The 21,689-nt window shown below is 32.6% G+C and overlaps 2 protein-coding genes across 2 annotated transcripts in view; both read left to right on the top strand.

The window, feature by feature from the left end:
* The first annotated feature begins 1,551 nt into the window (after positions 1-1,551).
* LOC149489909 (uncharacterized) lies at positions 1,552-6,301 on the top strand. Its single transcript, XM_089715085.1, has 7 exons — positions 1,552-1,637; positions 1,930-2,113; positions 2,353-2,574; positions 5,148-5,219; positions 5,516-5,641; positions 5,891-6,020; positions 6,297-6,301. The coding sequence occupies exons 1-7, from the start codon at positions 1,552-1,554 to the stop codon at positions 6,299-6,301; spliced, it is 825 nt and encodes a 274-aa protein (XP_089571211.1).
* Positions 6,302-13,986: 7,685 nt separating this feature from the next.
* LOC149489904 (uncharacterized) overlaps positions 13,987-21,689 on the top strand; it is a 97,326-nt gene continuing 89,623 nt past the window's right edge. The window contains exon 1 of the mRNA XM_089714674.1: positions 13,987-15,144. Within this exon, the coding sequence (XP_089570800.1) occupies positions 14,269-15,144 (876 nt within the window). The 5' untranslated portion in view covers positions 13,987-14,268. The remainder of the gene's footprint in view (positions 15,145-21,689) is intronic.

The raw sequence follows: 21,689 nt of genomic DNA, 5'->3' as shown, positions 1-21,689 counted from the left end.
TATTTGTCTGAGTCGAGATCTGTGGTCGAGATCAATGAACACCGCGGTCACGTAGTTAGTGGTATAAAATTGAAAGAGTCGCTGTGCATAGCAGTGACATATTGAGGGTCTCATAATGTAGTAAGGATGTGATAAGGATTTTATCCTTTGTGAATTATTCGAACTTCGTTTAGTAAGATATGTTTTCGGTCACTAACTATGCTGCGGGTGCTTCTTAATCATACCCACTTTGTTATTATCGACCAATGTTATGGAGAAAATAAAAATTCCAACTTTACATGCCTCTCAACCACCGAGAGGCCAGATCCGACCGCAACACAATAGATTTTCTATTGTGTCTGTGATTCCGGGGCCTGATGGATTAATGATATATGTTATAGTATCAGCTTTATTTCAAAGACGTGTAGAAGTTGTAAATATCAAGATTGACGAAATAATATACCTACATATCACCATTTGTAACATTTTCTTATTAATTCAGTGCAGAATATTCATTACGCAAACAAGATTGAACCCAATTTTGAACTGTCTATGGTAGATAGAGATAATTATCTCGGCCATATTGATTAAGATTCATCAACGATTTTATGTTAATAAGCAAGATACAACCTGTTATGGTCTACATCAATTTGTTTTTAATGTGCTTGTATTTTGCCGCCAACACGGCCTATACGAATAATCATTTTACAATCTCAAAACTCAGTGATGATCAGGCAAAACGTAAGATGCTTACTTGTGTATAAGTAAGCAGTATTATGTCCTATCACATTATACGTCTTGATATGTGTAACTATGAGATTTGACTTTTATCTCATATAGCTTGGATTCAATGAAAATATTTCTAAATGTAATTTCTACGATGGGTGTAAGAGCACTATACAATAAAATATTTTCAGAGTTTACCTGTTTGCAATATGAAGGAGGCCAAAAACTCGCTCTCGCAAAAAAATGGCGACGTCCTCTTAAGATAAAGCCTTCGAATCATCCCAAGTTTAAAACCACACCGATTCGTACAACAAAGCAAAATGTTATTTATGACATTGGTATGTGAAAAATAATTCTATTATTTTTAAGGAGTAAAAATTGTGAGCTTGTATGGTTAGGTAATTATGCACGAAATATTTAATTACTGTATGATTTATTTATAGAAGTATTTCTGGGATCGATACTAAAGTATCGATCCCAGAAATACTTCAATTAAAATTGAAGCTTTCTTTTTAGATCCATATATTGCATTACAGAGAAATATTGAGGAAGTTATTTTTGGAAACGGTTCATATGATGGCAAGTATTGAACATTTTAATGCAGTGTGCATTTGTTTTATGATTTAGAATCCAATTTTTATTGCAAATAATATATTTATTTTTTGTACTTAAACAAATTGATCTTTTGCTATAGATGTGAATATTATTTTCCTTTGTCAATAAGTAGATCGATTGTAAGAAAAGGAAGTTGATTTTTTACGCAGTTTATGGATCCTGAGCTACGTTTTAAGACTTCTTAGTATCTATTGCATCAAAGCCTGGAATTTATTATTTTGTATCATAGGTATGGAAGAAAGAAAGCGACTCACTTTAGATAAGAAGGAGAACAAAACAGCAAAGCTTTTGCATCAGCCCGATGGGAAAATTTTCAGGTTTATCAAGCTTTACTAATAGTAGAGAATATGATGTAAGGTAGACCTTTACGTCTCCGCTTACAGGCTTAAAATTATATTTTATCTGATAACTGTTTCTGAACTCTCTTCTGTTATGCCTTTACGTTTACCATAAAACAGGAGGTCATGACTATAATTAATACAAAATACAATGAACATGGTAGTAGTGGTATGGTGGCTATGATAAATTTGTCACTTTAACAGAACTTTTCAGAAATTCCTGGCCTTGGAGCCAGAATATAGCCGCATGTATTTCTTTTTTATTATTCAGGAGTGAATTGTACCAGAATAAGAGTGGAGTACACCTACCAATGGCAGAGTTCATACATCGTGGGTATTGTAGCCTGAAAATAACAAAAGATTATATGCAAACAGCGGTGAATGCATTCGCAATACTGTTGTATGGAGATTTAGATGATATATCCCGTTTGCCTTCTGATTATGTACTTCAATCTGTAAGTGAAATATGTTTACACGTTCACGAAGATATAAGACTTTGTTGTACATATTATCACCTTAAAATGTATATAAGGTGTTAGGCAACATGTTAATGAATTTTGAATTTATATATTTATAATAATTTTGAATTGCGACGAGTAGGTATATAACCTACCTATGTATGTATGTAACAGTTCATGTGTTAGAACTACCTACCGCAGTGTCTTATAGGTCATACCATTAAATGTTTTTGCAGGCTCGAACGATATCCATGATGAAAATAGCTCGCGAGAAACTCGCAGCCATGTGGAATGTCGTCAAAGGTGATCAAGACACAAGTGAGATTTCGTACGAGACCCTGGCTAAGTATCGTCCATTGTTCAGATATGTTAACGGAAAAGAAATGTCGAAGCTGAATTTGAGTGACGTGCGAATCCTCTCTTACATTGGAACTCACTCGCACTTGGATAGACATCAGGTATAATATTGAAATGAGGATCCGAGACTGATATTATCAACTAAGAATGTTTGTTACTTCTAGCAAAGACCTTTCGTTCCTTTTAGATAAAATACACATTATCCGAACACACTAAACTGTATTGGCATTGATTATTATTATTATGAGTTAGTAGGAAATATGAGGCAAGTTATGTATACTTAAACGGATTTCGAAACATCATACCTACATACGACTTAGAATAATATTTTGTACAAACTATTAGGTTGTCTTTAAGTCTTAGATAAGTAAAGAAAAACGTTTTAATTAAATATAGAGCTACTTTTTAGGGTTCCGTACCTCAAAAGGAAAAAACGGAACCCTTATAGGATCACTTTGTTTTTGATAAAATGCTACGAATTAAGTTCGTCTCTGTATTGTTAAAGAAATAAACGAACAGGAAAAAGGCATATAAACGCATTTTTATGCAGTATTTGATACCACAAAGCATAGATTCTAGGCTATAAGGCCAAGTTGATGAGAGCACAGTTTGGAATTACGCAAAAGTTCGGAGGTTGACAGTCACCGACTATTGCAAAAGTGTGCTATCGGTAATGGCTCCAAAAGTTTAACACTATGAACGTGATAATCAAATTATTTGGATTGTTTATTTTACAATATCACAAACCAACTCTCAGTGCAGACATTTAATATTGAGTAGGTACATTGAAGTTGTGGTTTTTTTAAATTATCCATCTTTTGACGTCATACTGTTAGTTATTTAAGGTACGACGTAATAAATTAGCAGCTTAGAATCATTAAGTCAACATATTTATCCAGTTTTTATTATCTAACAATCTGACCCGATAGATGTTTGGTAACATTAGAAAAGTTTATATAAGGTCGTTAAGTTTTCTTAATTTTTTAAATTATTCGCGCAACTTTTCAATTTTTTTTTTAACATATTGGCAATGGATGGCTATGATTGAGACATGGCCCTTCAAAAACTGTAGAGTTTACGCGTAATGTGAAAAAGGAATTAATTCGTTGATATACGACTATATAGATATTGAATCTCCTAAAATTTGCTAACGCTACGATATATCAAAATTCTTCTAGGTCGGGTTGGTAGCTAGTAGATATATAACCTTAAATCCGAAGTGGTCGGAGCCTAGATATTTAAACTTAATGAACAATTTACTATGCGGCGTGCCTATGACATTCATGAGAAGGGTGCCTGAAAATACCTTCTTACAGCTTTCACACCAGGTATACGTGTTTGTATGTCTATAATATGATCCTTTTATACAATTTCTATGCAAAATTTTCTCCTCCCCCGACCGAAATAATGATGCAGAAGTATGTAATTAAGAACGCACTTTTAAGAGCAGCTAACTACTCGTCGTAGTTAAGCTTTAAAATTTAAAAAATAAGGTTTCTCGCTTTTGCAATCCATACTAATATGTATTATAAATGCGAAAGTAACTCTGTCTGTCTGTCTGTTACTCAATCACGCCTAAACTACTGAACCAATTTTCATGAAATTTGGTATGGAGATATTTTAATACCCGAGAAAGGACATAGGCTACTTTTTATCCCGGGAAAATAACGCAATCCCGGAAATCCCACGGGAACGGGAACTATGCGGGTTTTTCTTTGACTGCGCGGGCGAAGCCGCGGGCGGAAAGCTAGTCGGTTATAAACGTATCACGATTGACGAACATCATCACTACATAGTATAAAACAAAGTCGCTTTCCCTGTCCCTATGTCCCTATGTCCCTATGTCCCTTTGTACGCTTAAATCTTTGAAACTACGCAACGGATTTTGATGCGGTTTTTTTTAATAGATAGAGTGATTCAAGAGGAAGGTTTATATGTATAATAAGATCCATTAAGTAGTGGAGAAGTACTGTTATTTTTGAGGTTTCTAATGTGATGTCGTAAAAAATTACATTTATTCCGCTTACATTGCAAACGCAGGCTGAACCCTACGAGTTTTATCAAAATAATGTACTAAGTATTATACACATTGAAAAGGTCTACAGAAAAGTCCGCGATGGTATATGTCTATCTCTTATGGATAACCCACAATAACTTTTTTTTGTCATTTACTTTTTACGACAAATAATGGCTAATTTTCGAAGCGATTTTAACCAATACAGCATTAATCCTTAAGCAATTAAATACCATGGATACATTGTTCATTTAATATAGATCTATATGGCCCTTTACACCGCATGATTTAAGTGAATATTTTCGAAGATATTACAGATTTAAAAATTGCGGGACGTAGCGTTTGCGGCCGCCCGGCTATGTATTTTATACCCGTGCGAATTGCGATGCCGGAGCGGGCCGCTATATTTTTATACCTATACAACGTTCACAATTTTTCTGTAGTGTATTTAGTATCAGCATTGCACCCGTGCGAAGCCGGGGCGGGTCGCTAGTAATATATGTTTACACACATAATATATGTTCACATTTAAGTTCATGTTCATGTTAAGTTCAATGAAAACTTAGATGGTCGATTTTTTTAATGTAGGTACTTAATAATGTTATAAATATTACCATCCATCGCTTATTTATTAGACTTACATATTTAAAAAAATTTCAGGTATTTTATCATATTCATGCCTGCGATCCGTTACAAAGACGATTCTATCTCGCTCTGATGATGAGAACACAAGTTAGTTGAGAAATAATAAAAAAATGTAGAGCTAATTTTCTCCTACTTATAGAAAGAGGCCTTTAAAAGGTTTTCTAATAAATTATATCTACCTACTATGATATCAATGATGTACCTCGATTGCTTTCTAAGAACTCAGTAGTATAACTGACCGTCAATATCAATATTTAAAATATTAAACAAAAAAATAATGATTTCCTAAAACTTTAACGCCCTTCGGTTTTATAGACGCAATAAAGTATGAAACAAAGAACTGTAGAGTTAACTATAATATTTATATAGGCGCTACTTTTTAGGTGTTAGGAAAGTCGTATAGCTGGAGTGCTAACGATGTAGCTCGCCTGGGACTTTTATTAGCAGAGGTTTCAGGGCATCATCTTAGTTCTATCAACCCAAAAGCTATGTCTGGCATCACTTCTAAAGTAAGTTTGCATTACGTTGAGTTATGGAGATAGATGATGAATTTAGATATTACATATGTACATTTATTTATGTATTTAGGGTTTTTGATAATTCTACTTTTAGGGATGAAAATGGCCGGCAAAGTTGATCCTTTTCTATTTGATGTCAGATTTATGGCTGGGTTAGGTCACGCTCACAAAGTTGCGGGAAAAGCTAATGGTCTAATAAAGTGTATACGTAGAGATTTATATTCATTAAAAATATTACAGGTCATGCTTGAAATGTTACCTCAAAATTTGCAACATTTATCGGAGGCACAGCTTAAGTATATTGGACAAAAACCACTTAACATATTGGCAAGGAAATTAAAAGATTATCAAGATCAATTACAGATTTATGGTAACAATGGAGGTGTTCTTTTAGCGGAGTATTTTTATTTTATTATAGTGTATTCTGTAGTATTGTTATTGAATAAAGTATAAGAAGGGTATTTTTTTCATTATTCCTATCGCTGCTCTCAATTAACCGTCCATTGTACCCTATCTAAATTAGCAGTAAGTATACAATCTTCAGCAGTGGACAAATGTAGGCTGATAAGGATGATGATGATACAAATTTCTTAACATTTTTTGTTTGATTATGCAGGATTTTGGTCATAAAAATTCATATTTTCAGCTTAAATTTTTGTTGCTAATAACAACCACGGTGTGAAAAAACTAGACAAATATATGTTATAAATTAAATTCTTTTAATTTTTCTATTGATGGTAAATGGAAAGAATAGTTTCCTTCTTCATTACACCTCGCTTCTACCTGTAATTAACAAGAAATAAATCGTTGAAGGCTTTTGATTCCATATTTTTGTAACTAAAACTTTATAGATCAAAAATTAATGAAATTGAAATCAAAATTTGTTGAACTATAAAATAATATTTTGTGATCCGATGTATTAAACTCTCAATGCAAGATATTAAAAAAATAAGCTTTCAAAGAACATACCAGAATATTACACCATTCAGTTTGTGTACTACTTGGTATCGTTAATTTGTCACAGTTTTGCACATCCTCTTGGTTTTTGGAGGATTTCGAAAGTGTTTCAGAAATTTCAGGAATACAAGTTGACTTTGAGACATTATATTCTTTTACACTTAGTATTTTACTGGTTGTGTCTTCACGGTTTATCATTCTTTCTGGTTTTATTGTAACACTTTTGTTTTCTTCCTCGTCTTGATCTTGTATATTTTTGACATCTTCAAATCTACATATAAAAATTAGGATAGCTCTATAAATTGTATGCTCTAAAAACTGAGATAGGCAAAATTAAAGATTAATGGTTACCTTTCGGAAATGTTTTCGTCTTTTGATAACACAACAGCACTTTCTTTTGGATTGGCATTATTTTGTGCCAGGGAATTATGACTAGTCTTTTCGTTACACGAACATCTTATTATTATAACTTTATTTTGACATCCAAAACCACTGCGTCCATCAAGTGGATCAATTGCATTCAGTTGATTAATATAATTGTTCGTTGTTATAATATCTTTGTCTAAATCAACTTGTAAATTGGTTTGTGATTGTTTGGCAGTTTTATCAGAAATTAAGCGAATACTTTTAGTAAATGTATCGCTATTATACTTAGAATGGGCACTAAAATCTTTGACTTCTATGTTCAAGTTGAAATTAATGGTACATTCGTGATTGTGCCTACTTTTTATTTTGTCTGTAATTGAAATAGTGCTTTTTTGAGTTCCTAAATCATTATTGTTTTTGATTTCTTTGGTAATTTCTTCCTGTTGAATAGATTGTATGTTTATATTATTTTTATTAGGATCCTTGACATTTTCGTTACTTTTTAATGGTGAAGTTGGTGGAGTATTTGGTTTATTATTTGTGATAGTCGTGAAACCTTTATCAGCATCTACAAATAATGATATAGGATCGCTCTCTAAATTTCGATATACATTACGCTGTATATCAGATTCTTTTTCAATGTCATTTTTTGCAATTATACTCTCCAAAACAATATCACTTTTGCTTTTCTCTCTATACAAATTACTTACACTTTGTTTAGGATTTGGTGCATTGACTTCATTTGTATGTGTTTCATCATCTTTTTTTGATTCTGATGTTTCTATTTCAAGAATAGTACTCGTCATTGGTTTATTCTTAAGTGTCACGTAGTTAAGCGTATCCTTGCTTATTGGATGTGTATTTTTTGCAGTAGAAGTAGGTTTTCCTTGAGAAGACTGAGTAGTATTAGACGATAATCGTGAGTTATTAATTTTTCGTAAAACTGTACTTCTTGGGTTTAGTACTTTTCTTTTTTCCAATGAATTCTTGGATAGAGAGTTAGGTCGTTTAGAATTTCTGATCGGTATGTTTGATTTACTTTTAAATTTTTCTTTTTCATCCTGTTCAATACCAATCAAAGCAAAAAGTATATGCATGTTATAACATTCGGAAAATATTCACTATCTACATCATTCAACCAATTTCTATAAAAATATCAAAATATGTTTTAAAATAACTCTTACATTCAAAATAGGGCTGTCTTTTGATGATTTATTTACTTTAATAGATGAAAAACCAACATTATTATCGTCTGAAAAAAATCTAACAAGTAAATATTATAACGTAGAAGCAAATTTAAGGAGAATATAATTTGTGAATTGATTGAGAATATAATTAATACTTCTTGTAATGTACCTTGGACAGCAGGGTTTAGTGTACCTAATCTTTTCTCTTGTCGTTTCTCCCAAGATCTATGAAAAGTTACCATACATAAATACAATAAGATAAATTTCTAAATCTCAGAAAAATATGTTAGATACATTATGTATAATGTACGTAAGTATATTTGATTAGATTTTATTTAACAAAATAATAAGAACTATCATTTTATATTTTATAGTTCATAAGAATTTCTAGAAGTATACAAATAATCACCATAAATATCATTATCTTCGATTTTTTTATTAACGCATAGATGATTCGATAAAAAAAATAAAAACCAAAAAAGGTTATACCTTGATGCTTTTAAAAGGTATTTGTCATAGCCAGCTTGTATAAAAGGATCGGGTGGAGTGACAGCTACATATGCAGCATCATTACTTAACTCTAGAGGTCCGTCCACTTTCTTACCTTCTACCGAGTATAGTTCTATCAAGGTCATGTCTAAAAATATTATAACTAAATATTTTAGGCTTTTTGACAGATTATTATTACGTATTAATTTATGTCTTCAGTGTATATTTTAAAATGTGACCCAAAACAATCTTATATTTTGAATTGATATTGGAGAATCGATGAACAGTTTATATTATAGGAGGACTCACAATGATCCATATTGCGAATGAGCCAAACATCTCAATGTCGAATCCCAGTTTTTTAGCTCATCTGATTGCAAATGGTACTTCCTCGGTGGAGTACAATGCTGGCCATTAGAGAAAATAAATATATCTAAGGCATTCCAATCTCGTGTATCATCTGGTATTTTAGCTGCATCCATAGCATATATAAATAATTGGAACATCAGAACTTTGGATGGACGATTAGACCATTTTCACATCGACGTATAATACACACAATTTTTATCAAATTCATTGAAAGGTGAGAACTCGTCATAAACATTCAACGTGCTAGAAACTTTACATGATAGAAAATAATTTTAATTTAAAGGCGACGCAGTTTAAAACTACCGCTAAAATAAAAATGTACAAATGTCAAACTGATATTTTGATGTTGACATTGTAGTTTCGTGAACTTGTCAAATTTAAAAGCACGTTCACCTTTACTATATATATTTTATGTTAAAATAATACTTCTTTTGCATAAAATTTATTATTAGAATTAATTGTGTGTAATAAAAAGTTACACGATGAATATTAGATAAACGTATTTAATCAATTGCCGAGAATTTGTGTGAAAATAAATATTTGCCTGTCTTCGCTGTAAGGACTTTAAACATTCTGTTATTTAAACAACGTGTTCTCTATGATTCAATGCAAATTATGTATTATACAAATTATACGAAAAATAAATAAATTCGCCACATCCAATTTATTCTATTAACAAAGGTGTTCGATGTACTTCTAGTTTCTTCATAGATTGCGCCTTTCTCTATCTATTTAAATTTTAAAGCGTAGTTGGAGTAAAATGTAGCCAAAAAGGTAGAATTCAGGAAAAGTATTTTTTATCGGTTAGTCCCGCTATATATCATTACAATAGGTATCCAAATAACATGAATAATCACTAATTTCAACACTTGATACAAATATACTTAAATAAAATAAAAAAAACGCATATTAGGGTGCAACCCCACCTGTGTGGTGATTCCGTGGCACTCCTTTGTAACAGGTCAACGGTCGCCACACCTCGAGAGGGTAGCCTGTAACTGCACGAATTGCCTCTTGACATTTTGACTAAGATTTCGATAAACGTAGCAATATTCGATAACTTCAAATGCTTTCCCGGTCATGCTATGCAACAATTTTTAGTACTTATACGTCGGTACTTTCATAAAATATAGTTTATACTATTGAACACGATGTCATAAGGTTGTTGGTATTAGATTTCATGATTACAAATACGCAAATTACAAATTAATAAAATTGATTCTGTATCATTGTACAATAAAACAACTTTGATTTAATCCACGAAACACCTCTACTGATTATGATGTGAATTTTTCTGGCTAAGATAACTTACCTATTGCACGCCTCATAAGCGAAGCGTTGAGGTGGGTACTACTGTCACTTCGCGCAAAACATCTGATTTTTCAAACTTAAAAATGTCTTTATGTATCATACATTGCACTTGTAAGATAATACATACACACACATATTAAGAAAAAACACTATTTTTAACATTCATGATATTTTTGATGTCATTTTTGTTATTTAAACTAGTTAAAAAACAGTTTAAAAAAGTTCTGTCTTGGACGTCCGTGTGTCTGTATGTGCGGAGGATTTTCTTGTTAACACGATAGCGACCGAAATACTTTACTAATCGAGTCTTTTTTTTTCTCTTACGCTTGAGTATGCTCAGGAATAGAACCCTTTCATTTTTCACGGTCTGATTCGATGTGGTTTAATTGTTATTAAATAAACAAAAATAATAATTAATAAATAATTATTAGAAAAAAATTATGAGGCGTGCACTTTTGGATTTTCCAAATTATTTTTATAGTGTTAACTGTTACTCGGCCTATTTACTGATTATTTGTTACTTTTTTCAGAGCTTTTATCTCTAATTTAAATTCGATTTCAAGCTTCATTACCTATTTTTTAAAATCATTATTTTTTTTAAATCAGTAGACTACTGACTTCATTTCTTAATATATTATAGACCATTTTTAGGCTATTTATTGCACTACTTTAGTTGTTATGGATATTAAATAAAAATATTTAACAATATTTTTGTAATAAATATTTTAGTAGAGCATATGTAGAAATAGTAAATTTGATATAAAATACATTACTTTTCAATGGTTAATATTCCAGAGATAATATGGCAACCTTATAAGATAAGATGAAAATTGAGCTAACATTAATAACGCATTACTTTTAAAGTAATTCCACAATTATTTAAGCAGCAAAAAAATTCTTTGTATTTATATTCTTTAACAAAATATTTTTCCCACATTTAAACCTTCATTTTTAAACAATAGAATCCTCTTGTACGTTTGAACTTTGGAACAATGCTTATCACCGAACGTCTCCGGAACATAGAAGCATTTGTCACGGTGATCGTCAAAGTATAGTTTGGTTCATTCGTATTCATGTTTTCACTTTTCTCCCCGTTTTAGTCTTGCAATATGTCTTTCGATTTCTACGGTGCTTCGCGGTAGGTATTTGTAAGGCAAATTATGGGTGGGTCGCTCTTATATGGTAACCAATGTTTCTTTGAGTTGTGCGGCATAGATTAAAGATTATCTTGCCTTTTATAGACGTAAACAACTTCCTAGCATTACTTACGCTAGACTGATATCTACGCAAACACTCCATAGCATCGATAGGATTGGAAAGCAATTTAATAAGTATATTTGTAATATTATACTTTAGAAAAGGGTAAGTACATATGTATAAGAAAGATACAATTGATGAGTAAAACTAACCTTTCCGATCTGAAATGGTTCGTTACTTGCTTGCTAAGCGCAAAGCTCGGTAACCGCTGCAAAATGGGTTCAAATATTTCAAAGAAAAAGTTTATTCTTTCTTGGATAGAGGTAAAAAATATGTTCATGTTATAAAAATTAATAAACAATTCTGGAGAATTGTAACCTACGTTGTTGAACAATTTGTTACCTACGTAAGTAAAAAAAAGTAAAATGGTGACTGAAAAAAAGGCTTATTTGCTCTATTATCGGGTAAACTATAACTACGCATCTATAAATAATAATTTTTACCTTTATGCACTTAAGTATTTATATCAAAATTTCATATTTCCGAAAATCTTATAAAATATAATGTCATCGCACATCCTTTCCAACTCGACTTTATTTACCCAAGCGTTAATTGTATTGCTCTACATTCTATAGCAAAGAAAAATAAAATAAACCATTTTATGCGAAGTAGGTACTATCCCAGATAGTAGTTCGAACATAAGTAGGTATTGTAATATCAATTTCATTGTAATCAATTTCATCAAATACATCGTAGACATACATAGAGTTAAAAGTTGAACTAAACGTATGCATATTCTAAGGAATGCCGCTATATTTATGTACCGCACTAATGCGTTTTATGAAACGAGTAAAAAACATAGGAACGTGTAAATAAACACACGACATGATCTATTCGTGGCGCGGCGCGCGCTCACGACGCATTTTGTTGCAAACAGATGCGAGATTCACTTCCTTTTAGTTTTTGTAAGATGCCGATGGTTAGAGCTTTATTATGCTCCTGAAAATATCAAACAATTACAAAGTTCTTATTAAGATATATTTTTAGAAATATATTTCAAAAAGCTCTATGTTTTTAATCAGCTTCAAAAGGCAACAATTTACTGCGTTTTTTTTATTTAATATGAAATGTTTTGTAGTTTGTACGTAATTAATAGAGTATTTTGGCAGTACAATACCTTCTCAGCTGAAATAACAATTACAAAAATAATAATTGAACTAAATTAAGAATTTATACGGGATCGACTTTGTTTGTTGATCTATGCCAGCTTTGGCGAATGAAAGTTATGAAATATGTTAATGAAAACACTAATATGGATTGGATCTATTGTTAGGTTGTGCTAACTTTTTCAGTGTAAATCCATTATGAATTGAGAACCTTCATCAAAAGAGATTATATATATTGTCATGTTGCATGCACATGTTAAACATGTAATGATATAAATAATAAAGTGACTCCAAGGAAACAGAATATTCAATGAGTCTTGCAAAAACATACAGCATCAAATCCCCCGAATTTTATAGGACAATTTGCGCAATTTCGTACCGCTGATTTTGACCTAATTTCCAAAACTTTAGGGGCCTTTCCGTGGCAAGGTCTGACAAGTGACAGTGAATAAATTTTAAAATGTTGGTAACCGTATTGACTAATTCACGTTACATCGCTTTTTATTCAATAATTATAAAATTATAATATATTATAGGGACAAATCCCCTCAAATATTTACAAGTTCGTTCATTTCATTAAAATAAAAATAGGTAATCATTGTAGTATTTACGACACTTGAATTTTAAATCGGTTTGTATATTTTTAAGAGATAAGATTTACTTGAAATAGGACAATCGTAAGTTATCTATAGTACTCATACCAATATTTTAAATTTTAATTTTATTAAACACAAATAATTAGCAGTAAAAATATTAAAATTTAAAATTGAATCAATAGAATACTCGAAGTAGAGCTTTTATAAATCGGCTCTATTTTATATTTTACAAGGTTAGCGTGCTATCTCTAGGATAGAGGAGAAATGTGTATTTAAACGTTATAACTTATACTTAACGTTTAACTAATACAAAATATGGAAAAGCGTATTTTATACTCTGGTGTACCTTTATGGCGTTAAAATCCCAAACAACTTTTGATATTAATGCAATCCTATTTTTATTGTGCCAAGCTTTAACATATTGTATTAACATGGGTTAAATTTCAAATTAATCTGCCACTAAATTGTTTTTAAAATTAGATTATTGTTATTATAATTCATTATTAAGTATCGAATTAACTTCAATGAAATCCATACCGTGGGTGGTATGATAAACCGCGTGGAAAGTATCGATGTGTCTAGACTCGTAGTAGAGTAATTGTAATTTTATCAGGTGCTAAGCGAGTGAGCAAGGAGGACATGTGCCGGGAGCGGCCGCGTCGGGAGGGAGCGGCGCGGGGCCGGCGCGCGTCCTCCGGCCTCCCGGCTCGCGCCGCAGTCCGCGCCACGAGCCGCCGCCGGTTTGTAGTCTGTCGCCGCCGACGCTACATTCATACTTTCGTCAACGCGATCGCCTTTGTTTACTCCCCCACGCGCGTCCAATCTTAACAGCTGTTCCGAGTGTCTCTTTCAGCTCTGAGTGAATTGTGTGCCCACATTCCCGTGTTCAGTGTTATGGTGCTTTGTGAGTTCATGGATATCCCCGGATATTATTAGAGTTGACTGTGCGAAGCTCGCGGAAAGACGCGGGCGGCCCAGCCATGGCCGCCACAGCTCGCCGCGAGATAGACACCGGTGAAGAAGACATTGCAGCGATTGCAAAACAGATATCGGATCATGCGGAAGCGATTTATCAAACATGGAAAGCGCGCGGCCTTGCTCCTACTGAAATTTTGTCATGTAGGCCCACGCCCGGCCTAAAACTGGCAGACAGTTTGCGTACAAAGCCGAAACCAGAACCGAAGCCTGAAATAAAACAACGACCCGAATTCCGCAGAGACCGCCCAGAAATAAGAGAGCAGAGGCCCGACATTCGGCGAGAACAGAGACCGGAACTGAGACGAGAACATTTAGAAACTGCGGGAGAAACTATGGAAATGAATCTTCCTCCAGACTTGGTACCCGAACGCAATGGCACAGGGACTGTGGCTAACGTGAGGCGAGGAGATTCTGCAGCAATGCGGCTTGAAGTAGCACGTGAAGAGGAACGTCTCCTTAGGGCCTTAAGAACTGGTGGAGTTGTTGCAGAACGCCCATCAGAGCGTCCTGATGTAGTTCCACCAATATCTTTAGTAGATTATGCTAAAAGTCGATACCAGGATCGTCTCGATACCGGTGCACGGAAACCATCAGCGGGGGCTAGTGGTGAGAGACGGGCTTCTCTTGGTTCACATGTAACCGAAGCGAGGTCAAAATTTGAAGCCCGGGCTAGAAGGGCTTCTAGTGCAGGTGCAGCAGAGACTGCATCTGCGACAGGACAGACACCTGTCAGACCATTCCTCACCAGAGGATCCGTAGCAGAACGCGTACTTATGTTCGAACGTTGTCCCAGTGAAGCTACTTTAGAACTAGCCAAAAGAAAATCTCCTGCCGCTACCACATGGCGAGGACCTCACGACGTCATCAATAGAGCACAGGTTAGTTAGTCGGTTTAGAAAAATTCAGTAATATTTTTAGCTAAGTAAATATCTAACCTTGCGCAAAGTAAATTATTCGTGTGCTGCATTGTTTGTTCTGTCGTCATCAAACTCGTGTGTATGGACAAATACCTACGAATGGTAATGTGCGAATGTAAATAAATACATAGTATAGATGTTTAACTATTTATACATCTTGTTATTTCTGTAGAGGCGATGAATACAGCATCATCCGTGGACCGTGCTACCTAAGGTGACATCAGCTATTAAAATTCGTGTTTATGAATTCGTTATTGTATCATTCTGTTCATGTGTTCTTCTTTAATAATATTTTCTTTATATTCTATACATTTCGTCGTAACAATCATTAAATAAGGTTTCGTTTTTGCGCCAGAAGCGATAAACAAGGCTTTCAAGGGTGAATATGAGCTATTTTTGTTATTGACGGCACAAATAATTCCAAACAATTGAAAGATGTTTCGAGTCTTATCGAAATGTTTATAAAAACAACACTGCCCAGAGATAAACTCTACAAATGGCTTTGCCATATTGCTATCTACATTTTTAAAGCTAAAAAGGTTTCAAGATGTCCATATATGGCAGCGAATAAGTACAATGAACTAGGAGAATATGCTATGTTCAATTAATTAAAACATGATCAGGCGTCTCATTAGTACTGTAGCTGGCGCAGTACATCAAATTTTTGTCATTTTGCCAGTCACTTAGTCGTTGAACCCGAATTATAATAGCTTTTTCCATATCTATGAGGGCTATGATGAATAATATTTTAGATTGATATTATGAGGAAACACGATTTATTATTAACCATATAAATAGTTCAATGAGTAAATCCTGAGTAACTTTTTATTTTCTGATTACGGTGTCAATGAAACTCAATGAATCATTATTTCATTACGAAATCTCAAGTTAAACTTGACTTTATTTTCCTTGCGTAAAATGGTTGCGGTTTCTCCGAGAGTTGATTAAAACAGAGGTCGCAGACTGTAACAAAACAAGATTGTTATTCGTTCTAATGCCATACGGGTTCTACATTGTCCAAGACTCCGAGGGGCTATATAATGTTCTTAGATTGCATCCAGTTTCATCATATAGGTACTTAAAACTAGGAGTCATTATTAACTAGCATTAACTAGCAGCCATTTAACTTACTGTAAAATAAAATACAAATTAAAGTTAATATGCCGAACTCTAGCTTATTTCACAATTTCATACCGGCACATTTATTAGAAAAATTATATTTTTACTATAATTAATAACTTGTACAGTTTCACATTAATATTGCTCTTTCATTAAACACAAATTAAAAAAGCGGATAAATTTGTGATATGACAATTTTAACGTAAAAAAGGTCAACGAAAGCAATCGTGAGAATTTGATTATGTAAAGATAATTTAGATTGCGTTTGTGAAAATTGTTACTGCGTGATAGGCGTGTGATAATCTTTGGATTGGATCGCCAGTTGACACAAATTGCTTGTTATTTTACGTGTTCCTACATCAATTAGGCGGTTAATTGGCCATCGTCAATTGTTTAACACTATCCTACCGCACAGTATTGAATTTGACACGAACATGTCTATTACGTAAATTGTAACACAGCAATTTATAAGACATCACAATATGTTGAATCTTTCTTTTGACATCTTTGACATTATCTGTGACCGGGCGTTGTCTAGCAACATTTTCCCTCAAATTTTGGTCACAATAGCGAAGATTAGGTCGCTAACTAGATAATCCAAAGGCCAGTGCCCCACATTTTCGTGTAGGTAAAACATAACAGTAGTAAAGCACACGCGTGGAATCACAAGCAGCAATGAACAGGATGTGATCGAAATCATTCTCGTCACGGAGCAACGCTACGCATTGTATCGGACTTTCAAATGAAAATATCTGCTTATTTCCATGTAAGCCGTGCTCTATATGTTTTTATTGTCTACAACGTTTGTAAACATTGAATTAATTCAACAGTAATTAATTACACACGGCCAAAATACAATATATAAAATATAAGCAAGTCGACAGTACGACTCCAATAGGAAACAGCTTTCCTTATAAATTTGAATTAAAAATGCATTAATAAGTACATGCATTTTGATTTCGACGCCTATATTATCTGTTAAATCGACGCTCTAAAAGATTGTTCACCTCGGACGTATAATATCTATGCTATGAAAAAAAAGTGTTCCAAATTTAAACACAGAACGACGAGAACTGACTTGGCTAACGCCCAGCGCCGAACGGCCGACTTGAGATGACTGCATACGAGTGAACGAAATCATGCAGTATGTACTCATCAAATCCGAGAATTTCAACTAGGTCGCGTAATATACAGGGTCATTCAAATAATTATAGCTACGCCTCTTTTAAGGCAGATAATTTTTTTACATAATATTAATTAAGTAAGAATTTTTTGATGCTTATTTTATTCAATTAACTTTCAATTTTTTTTCGTAAGTTTTAACAACAGTCTCGAAATTAATTGCGAGAACTCTATAATATTATTTATTGATACTCTATAATATGATTTACCAAAAGCGAGCCAATTTGGTATGTGTCTCATATAAATAGAATCTAAATTGAAAGATTTAGCAATACATAATGATTATTCTATGATGGTCCCTAGCCAGGAAGAACGAAATTACTTGGTCAGTAGGAAACATTAGGTAAGTGGTACGGAAACGTTTAAAGGCAATTAAACGCAATTGTTACGATTATTCTTCATTGGGACACTTTCGTAACAACAAGATTGTTTCATGTGGTGCCGTGAAGTATCGTAATATCACGCATATGGACCAGATTTCTTGTGATCAAAAAGCAATGTGGAACATTCATTGTGAAAGAGCAACGTGATTTAAATATTTCGCTAAAGATTTGCAATTGTATTAGTGTTACTGGATATATGCTGTATGCAAACATAATGTTTTTATTTTAATAAGAGACTGACATGAAAAATGGCTATAAATTTACCCGTCTGTTTTATTACTTATTATTATTCTTTAAAATGTTGTGGACAGGATTTACTTGAAATTGATCTGAATATTTTAGAAGAATAATGCCTATAATAAATTGTTAAAACATCCATATTTTGTAGATTTTCTTACTCTGTTATTTATGTTTCCATTTATATTATAATGAAGTAATATAACTCCTTAACATGTCAAATGGGAATGAGCTAGGTTCATGCGAACTGTTCTAATTTTATACGAATATTTAGTCTGTGCCAATTTGCGGATAACGAGAACAGAAACATTGTGAAGTGCATTATAATATTATAGAGCGCTTTTGGTAGAGTTCATACGCTTTGTTCAATTTTGCATAATTATTGCTGAAAACGGGTTGAATAACCCCCCTGCACATTAACCAAATATTAATATAAAAGATTATTAATCTCAGTTGATATGAAAGATAATAACAATTGACGTTTAATGACGCACATATTATTACGTACTTTAATCATGATTTGCGTTACCATCAACTTGCGATGACGTTATTCTACAACTACGCGATCCAGAAGATTTGTAATGAATTTTTAACTCGGTAAGCGCATGCGGATCTTTAAATAATATAATGAGTGTAACAAGACTTCGATTCATTGTTTGTGGGTGTAGGCGTGACATAATGTATGCAGGTTCACCTTGCGGTAGGCGATAAGGCGAAACTCGTACTCGGGGTACGTGTAAAACTTGATTCTAAGTTCCAAGACCCAAGGTCACGCCGGCACGCGATCCTAGGAAACCATTAATAGTTAACAGTTATTCCTCAATCCTCTCTCGATTTATGACGCGATCTTATCTATTGTTAATAATTTAGCTAATAAAGTGGAAAAGCTAGAGATGAGATTAATTCGTATGGCTATTAATTTTATTTAGCAAATAAAAGTTTGTATGCTTTATAATTTACGACTTATTTGATATGCCAGTGCCGCACAATCATATAAAAAGAAATAATTGTAATAATTATTCACAAATGCTTACGGTTGATAAAAATCATGTTTTTAAATACTCGGAACTCTCCATTCACTTTTAGTTTTATTGCTAGCTTTTATCAGTTGTATGTTAAAACTTATCTATAAATTAGATGTTCCTCACAATTATATGGCAAGTTGACTTATTGATAATAATCTTAAGTGTATACTGTAGAGTGAGTAGAAAGTTTTGCTGTATCGCTAACTTGTTAGTTGTTAAAGCTAAGTGAGGAATTTATCTCATGGCACGCACTATAGAAATAAACCTGTCTATTGAATAAAAAGAGGGAAAAGCGACAGTGTCCAGCCCATCTAAATTCTAGTCATTTTTGTGTTTCATAGAAGCTGTTATATTTTTTTGTGGATTGACTCTGTTTAATAGTACCTACCTAAGTGTAAATTTTAAGAAGTATTATTATCTTTTAAATTATTGATAGGTTTTAATTTATTTGAGTAGGTATTTTGATTTACGAGTAAATGGCACAGAATATTTGTCATAATAAAGTAATTTAGATTAAAATGAAGTCTATGAATGATTTAATTAAAATTTATCCTCCAATTAAGCTTACTTTAATGCTCATTATATAAATAAATGAGCAATTACAACGTGCGTGTAATTATTCATTTGACACTTAGTTCTTGATTGTGATCACGACGCAGCGTCTATGGCGGACATTGGCCTTAAATTCGGCAAGATTGTTGTTTTGTGTAAGCACTTTCACTTTCACATCACAGAGCAGACAAGTTATGTCTATGCTATGATGAGAATTTTGCTTGATTGTCATTGCACACGCAATGAGATATCTTTGATTTCGTCATGGAGTAATTAGGTGCGTAATAATATAATATTAAAGTGATGGTAAATAATAAATCTATTTTAGAAGTAAATGACGCAGTGTGTACTGAATATATTATGGATGGTTTCCATCATTCAATATATCAAAAACAATTAATTTTCCTTGCAAGCAGACTGATGACGTAAGTAATTATATACAAGACAGCAGATTTTGGAGGTTGCAAACCTAATTATAAAAATACTTAAAATAATTGAAGGTGGATTTTAGAAATAATTAATTTAGAAACCGGAGAATAAAAATTGACACTTTTAATAAACAATTTAATTTAGCTTTTTTTTCACTTGATTTTATGCAAAAATTCATTGTTGCCTGCAACCCTTGAGGTGTACCTAATTACATTCAATTTTATAGTAAAAACATTATGTTTCAAATTGGAAGATCCTATAATTTTATTTTCATTTCATTTTTTAATGGTATTTTTATTAATCACGTTCAGTTCGCTAGTATTTATATATCTAAATGACGTCTGAAGGTGTCAAGGAACCAGCTCTTTAGCTTGGCAAACAGAGATTAAGGATCATTAGCTTGAGCTCCAATTTAATTACGTTATTTTGCAAGCCGAATAAATTACCTAGAATCTACGATCAGCGCCTGTTAATCAGGGTTGTTGCCTCAAAAAATTAAGTTTCATTAACTCGAGTGATGAGGAATCAAGGCCATGACGTCATCGCAAGGGAACAGAGATTTGGCACTTAAATAAATAATTTCAATTAGAATTGGGTTGTTAATACCTACCTCGCACTTGGATATGTATTCAATTAATTAGTCCCTATATAACAGCCACAATTTATTCATTTACATTTGGTAATTATTTACATCGTTAATTATAGCAGGCTGTATTTGAATGGAAAGCCTATTTTGTATTTGACAATCATTAATTGTTTGTATTCATCTACATATACCTGCAGTTAACTATCCGTAGTCTAGATGCTTAATTATTCCAGTAAGTATAGTCAACTCATCTAATTCTGTGACAAAACAGAATATGAAAAAAAAAACAGGTTAAACTTTATAAATTTTATTTTTATTTTTAATAGGAACATTAATCAATCTTCTATTTATCAAATGGAGCAAGTGTAATCTTAACACATATGAATTAACTCAGCGTAAAATGAGCTTAATCAAACCGCGATGACTTGTCTAATTCTGTGACAATCACCATAATTCGGTGATAGTACTTCTCTAATTCTGTTATAACCGAATTAAGTGAGTATTTATTATTTTTTAACACAAAAGTAAAAAAAAATACAATTAATAAAAATATAAACATATTGAAAGTAATAATTATGTAAGTATTTATTTATCAATGAGAAATTATCAAAAGAGGGGAACCATAAAAAATTAATATTGGACATTATAATTGTTTGTGTGAACAGTGTACAGACTCATTTTTGACTGCAGAATATTTTGAATTGCGGATGTCAGCGTTGTTTCATTATATTTTCTATTTTTATTTTTGTCTTCCTCCATGCTGTCTAAAATAAAAAAAAATAACTCACTTAAATATGTGATAAAAAAAATAACGGACTTTTTTAAAATGCTTGAAAGCGATCCTACTTTTAAACCTGAGTAAAAATAAATATTTTCTGACTTAAACGACTAACGTATACGTACTAAAAACAATTATTTATACACGAATTGAAAATAATAAAAATTTGCTTGGTTAATTCGGTGACACTGTTTTGAGTTGCAATCTTGAAAATC

The sequence above is a fragment of the Colias philodice genome, chromosome 3, assembly GCF_061535455.1.
Source record: "Colias philodice isolate Cphi_HAF_F1 chromosome 3, ilColPhil1 Martin Lab GWU primary, whole genome shotgun sequence".
In the NCBI taxonomy this organism is placed as follows: domain Eukaryota; kingdom Metazoa; phylum Arthropoda; class Insecta; order Lepidoptera; family Pieridae; genus Colias; species Colias philodice.
This window is presented reverse-complemented; position numbering and strand designations above follow the sequence as displayed.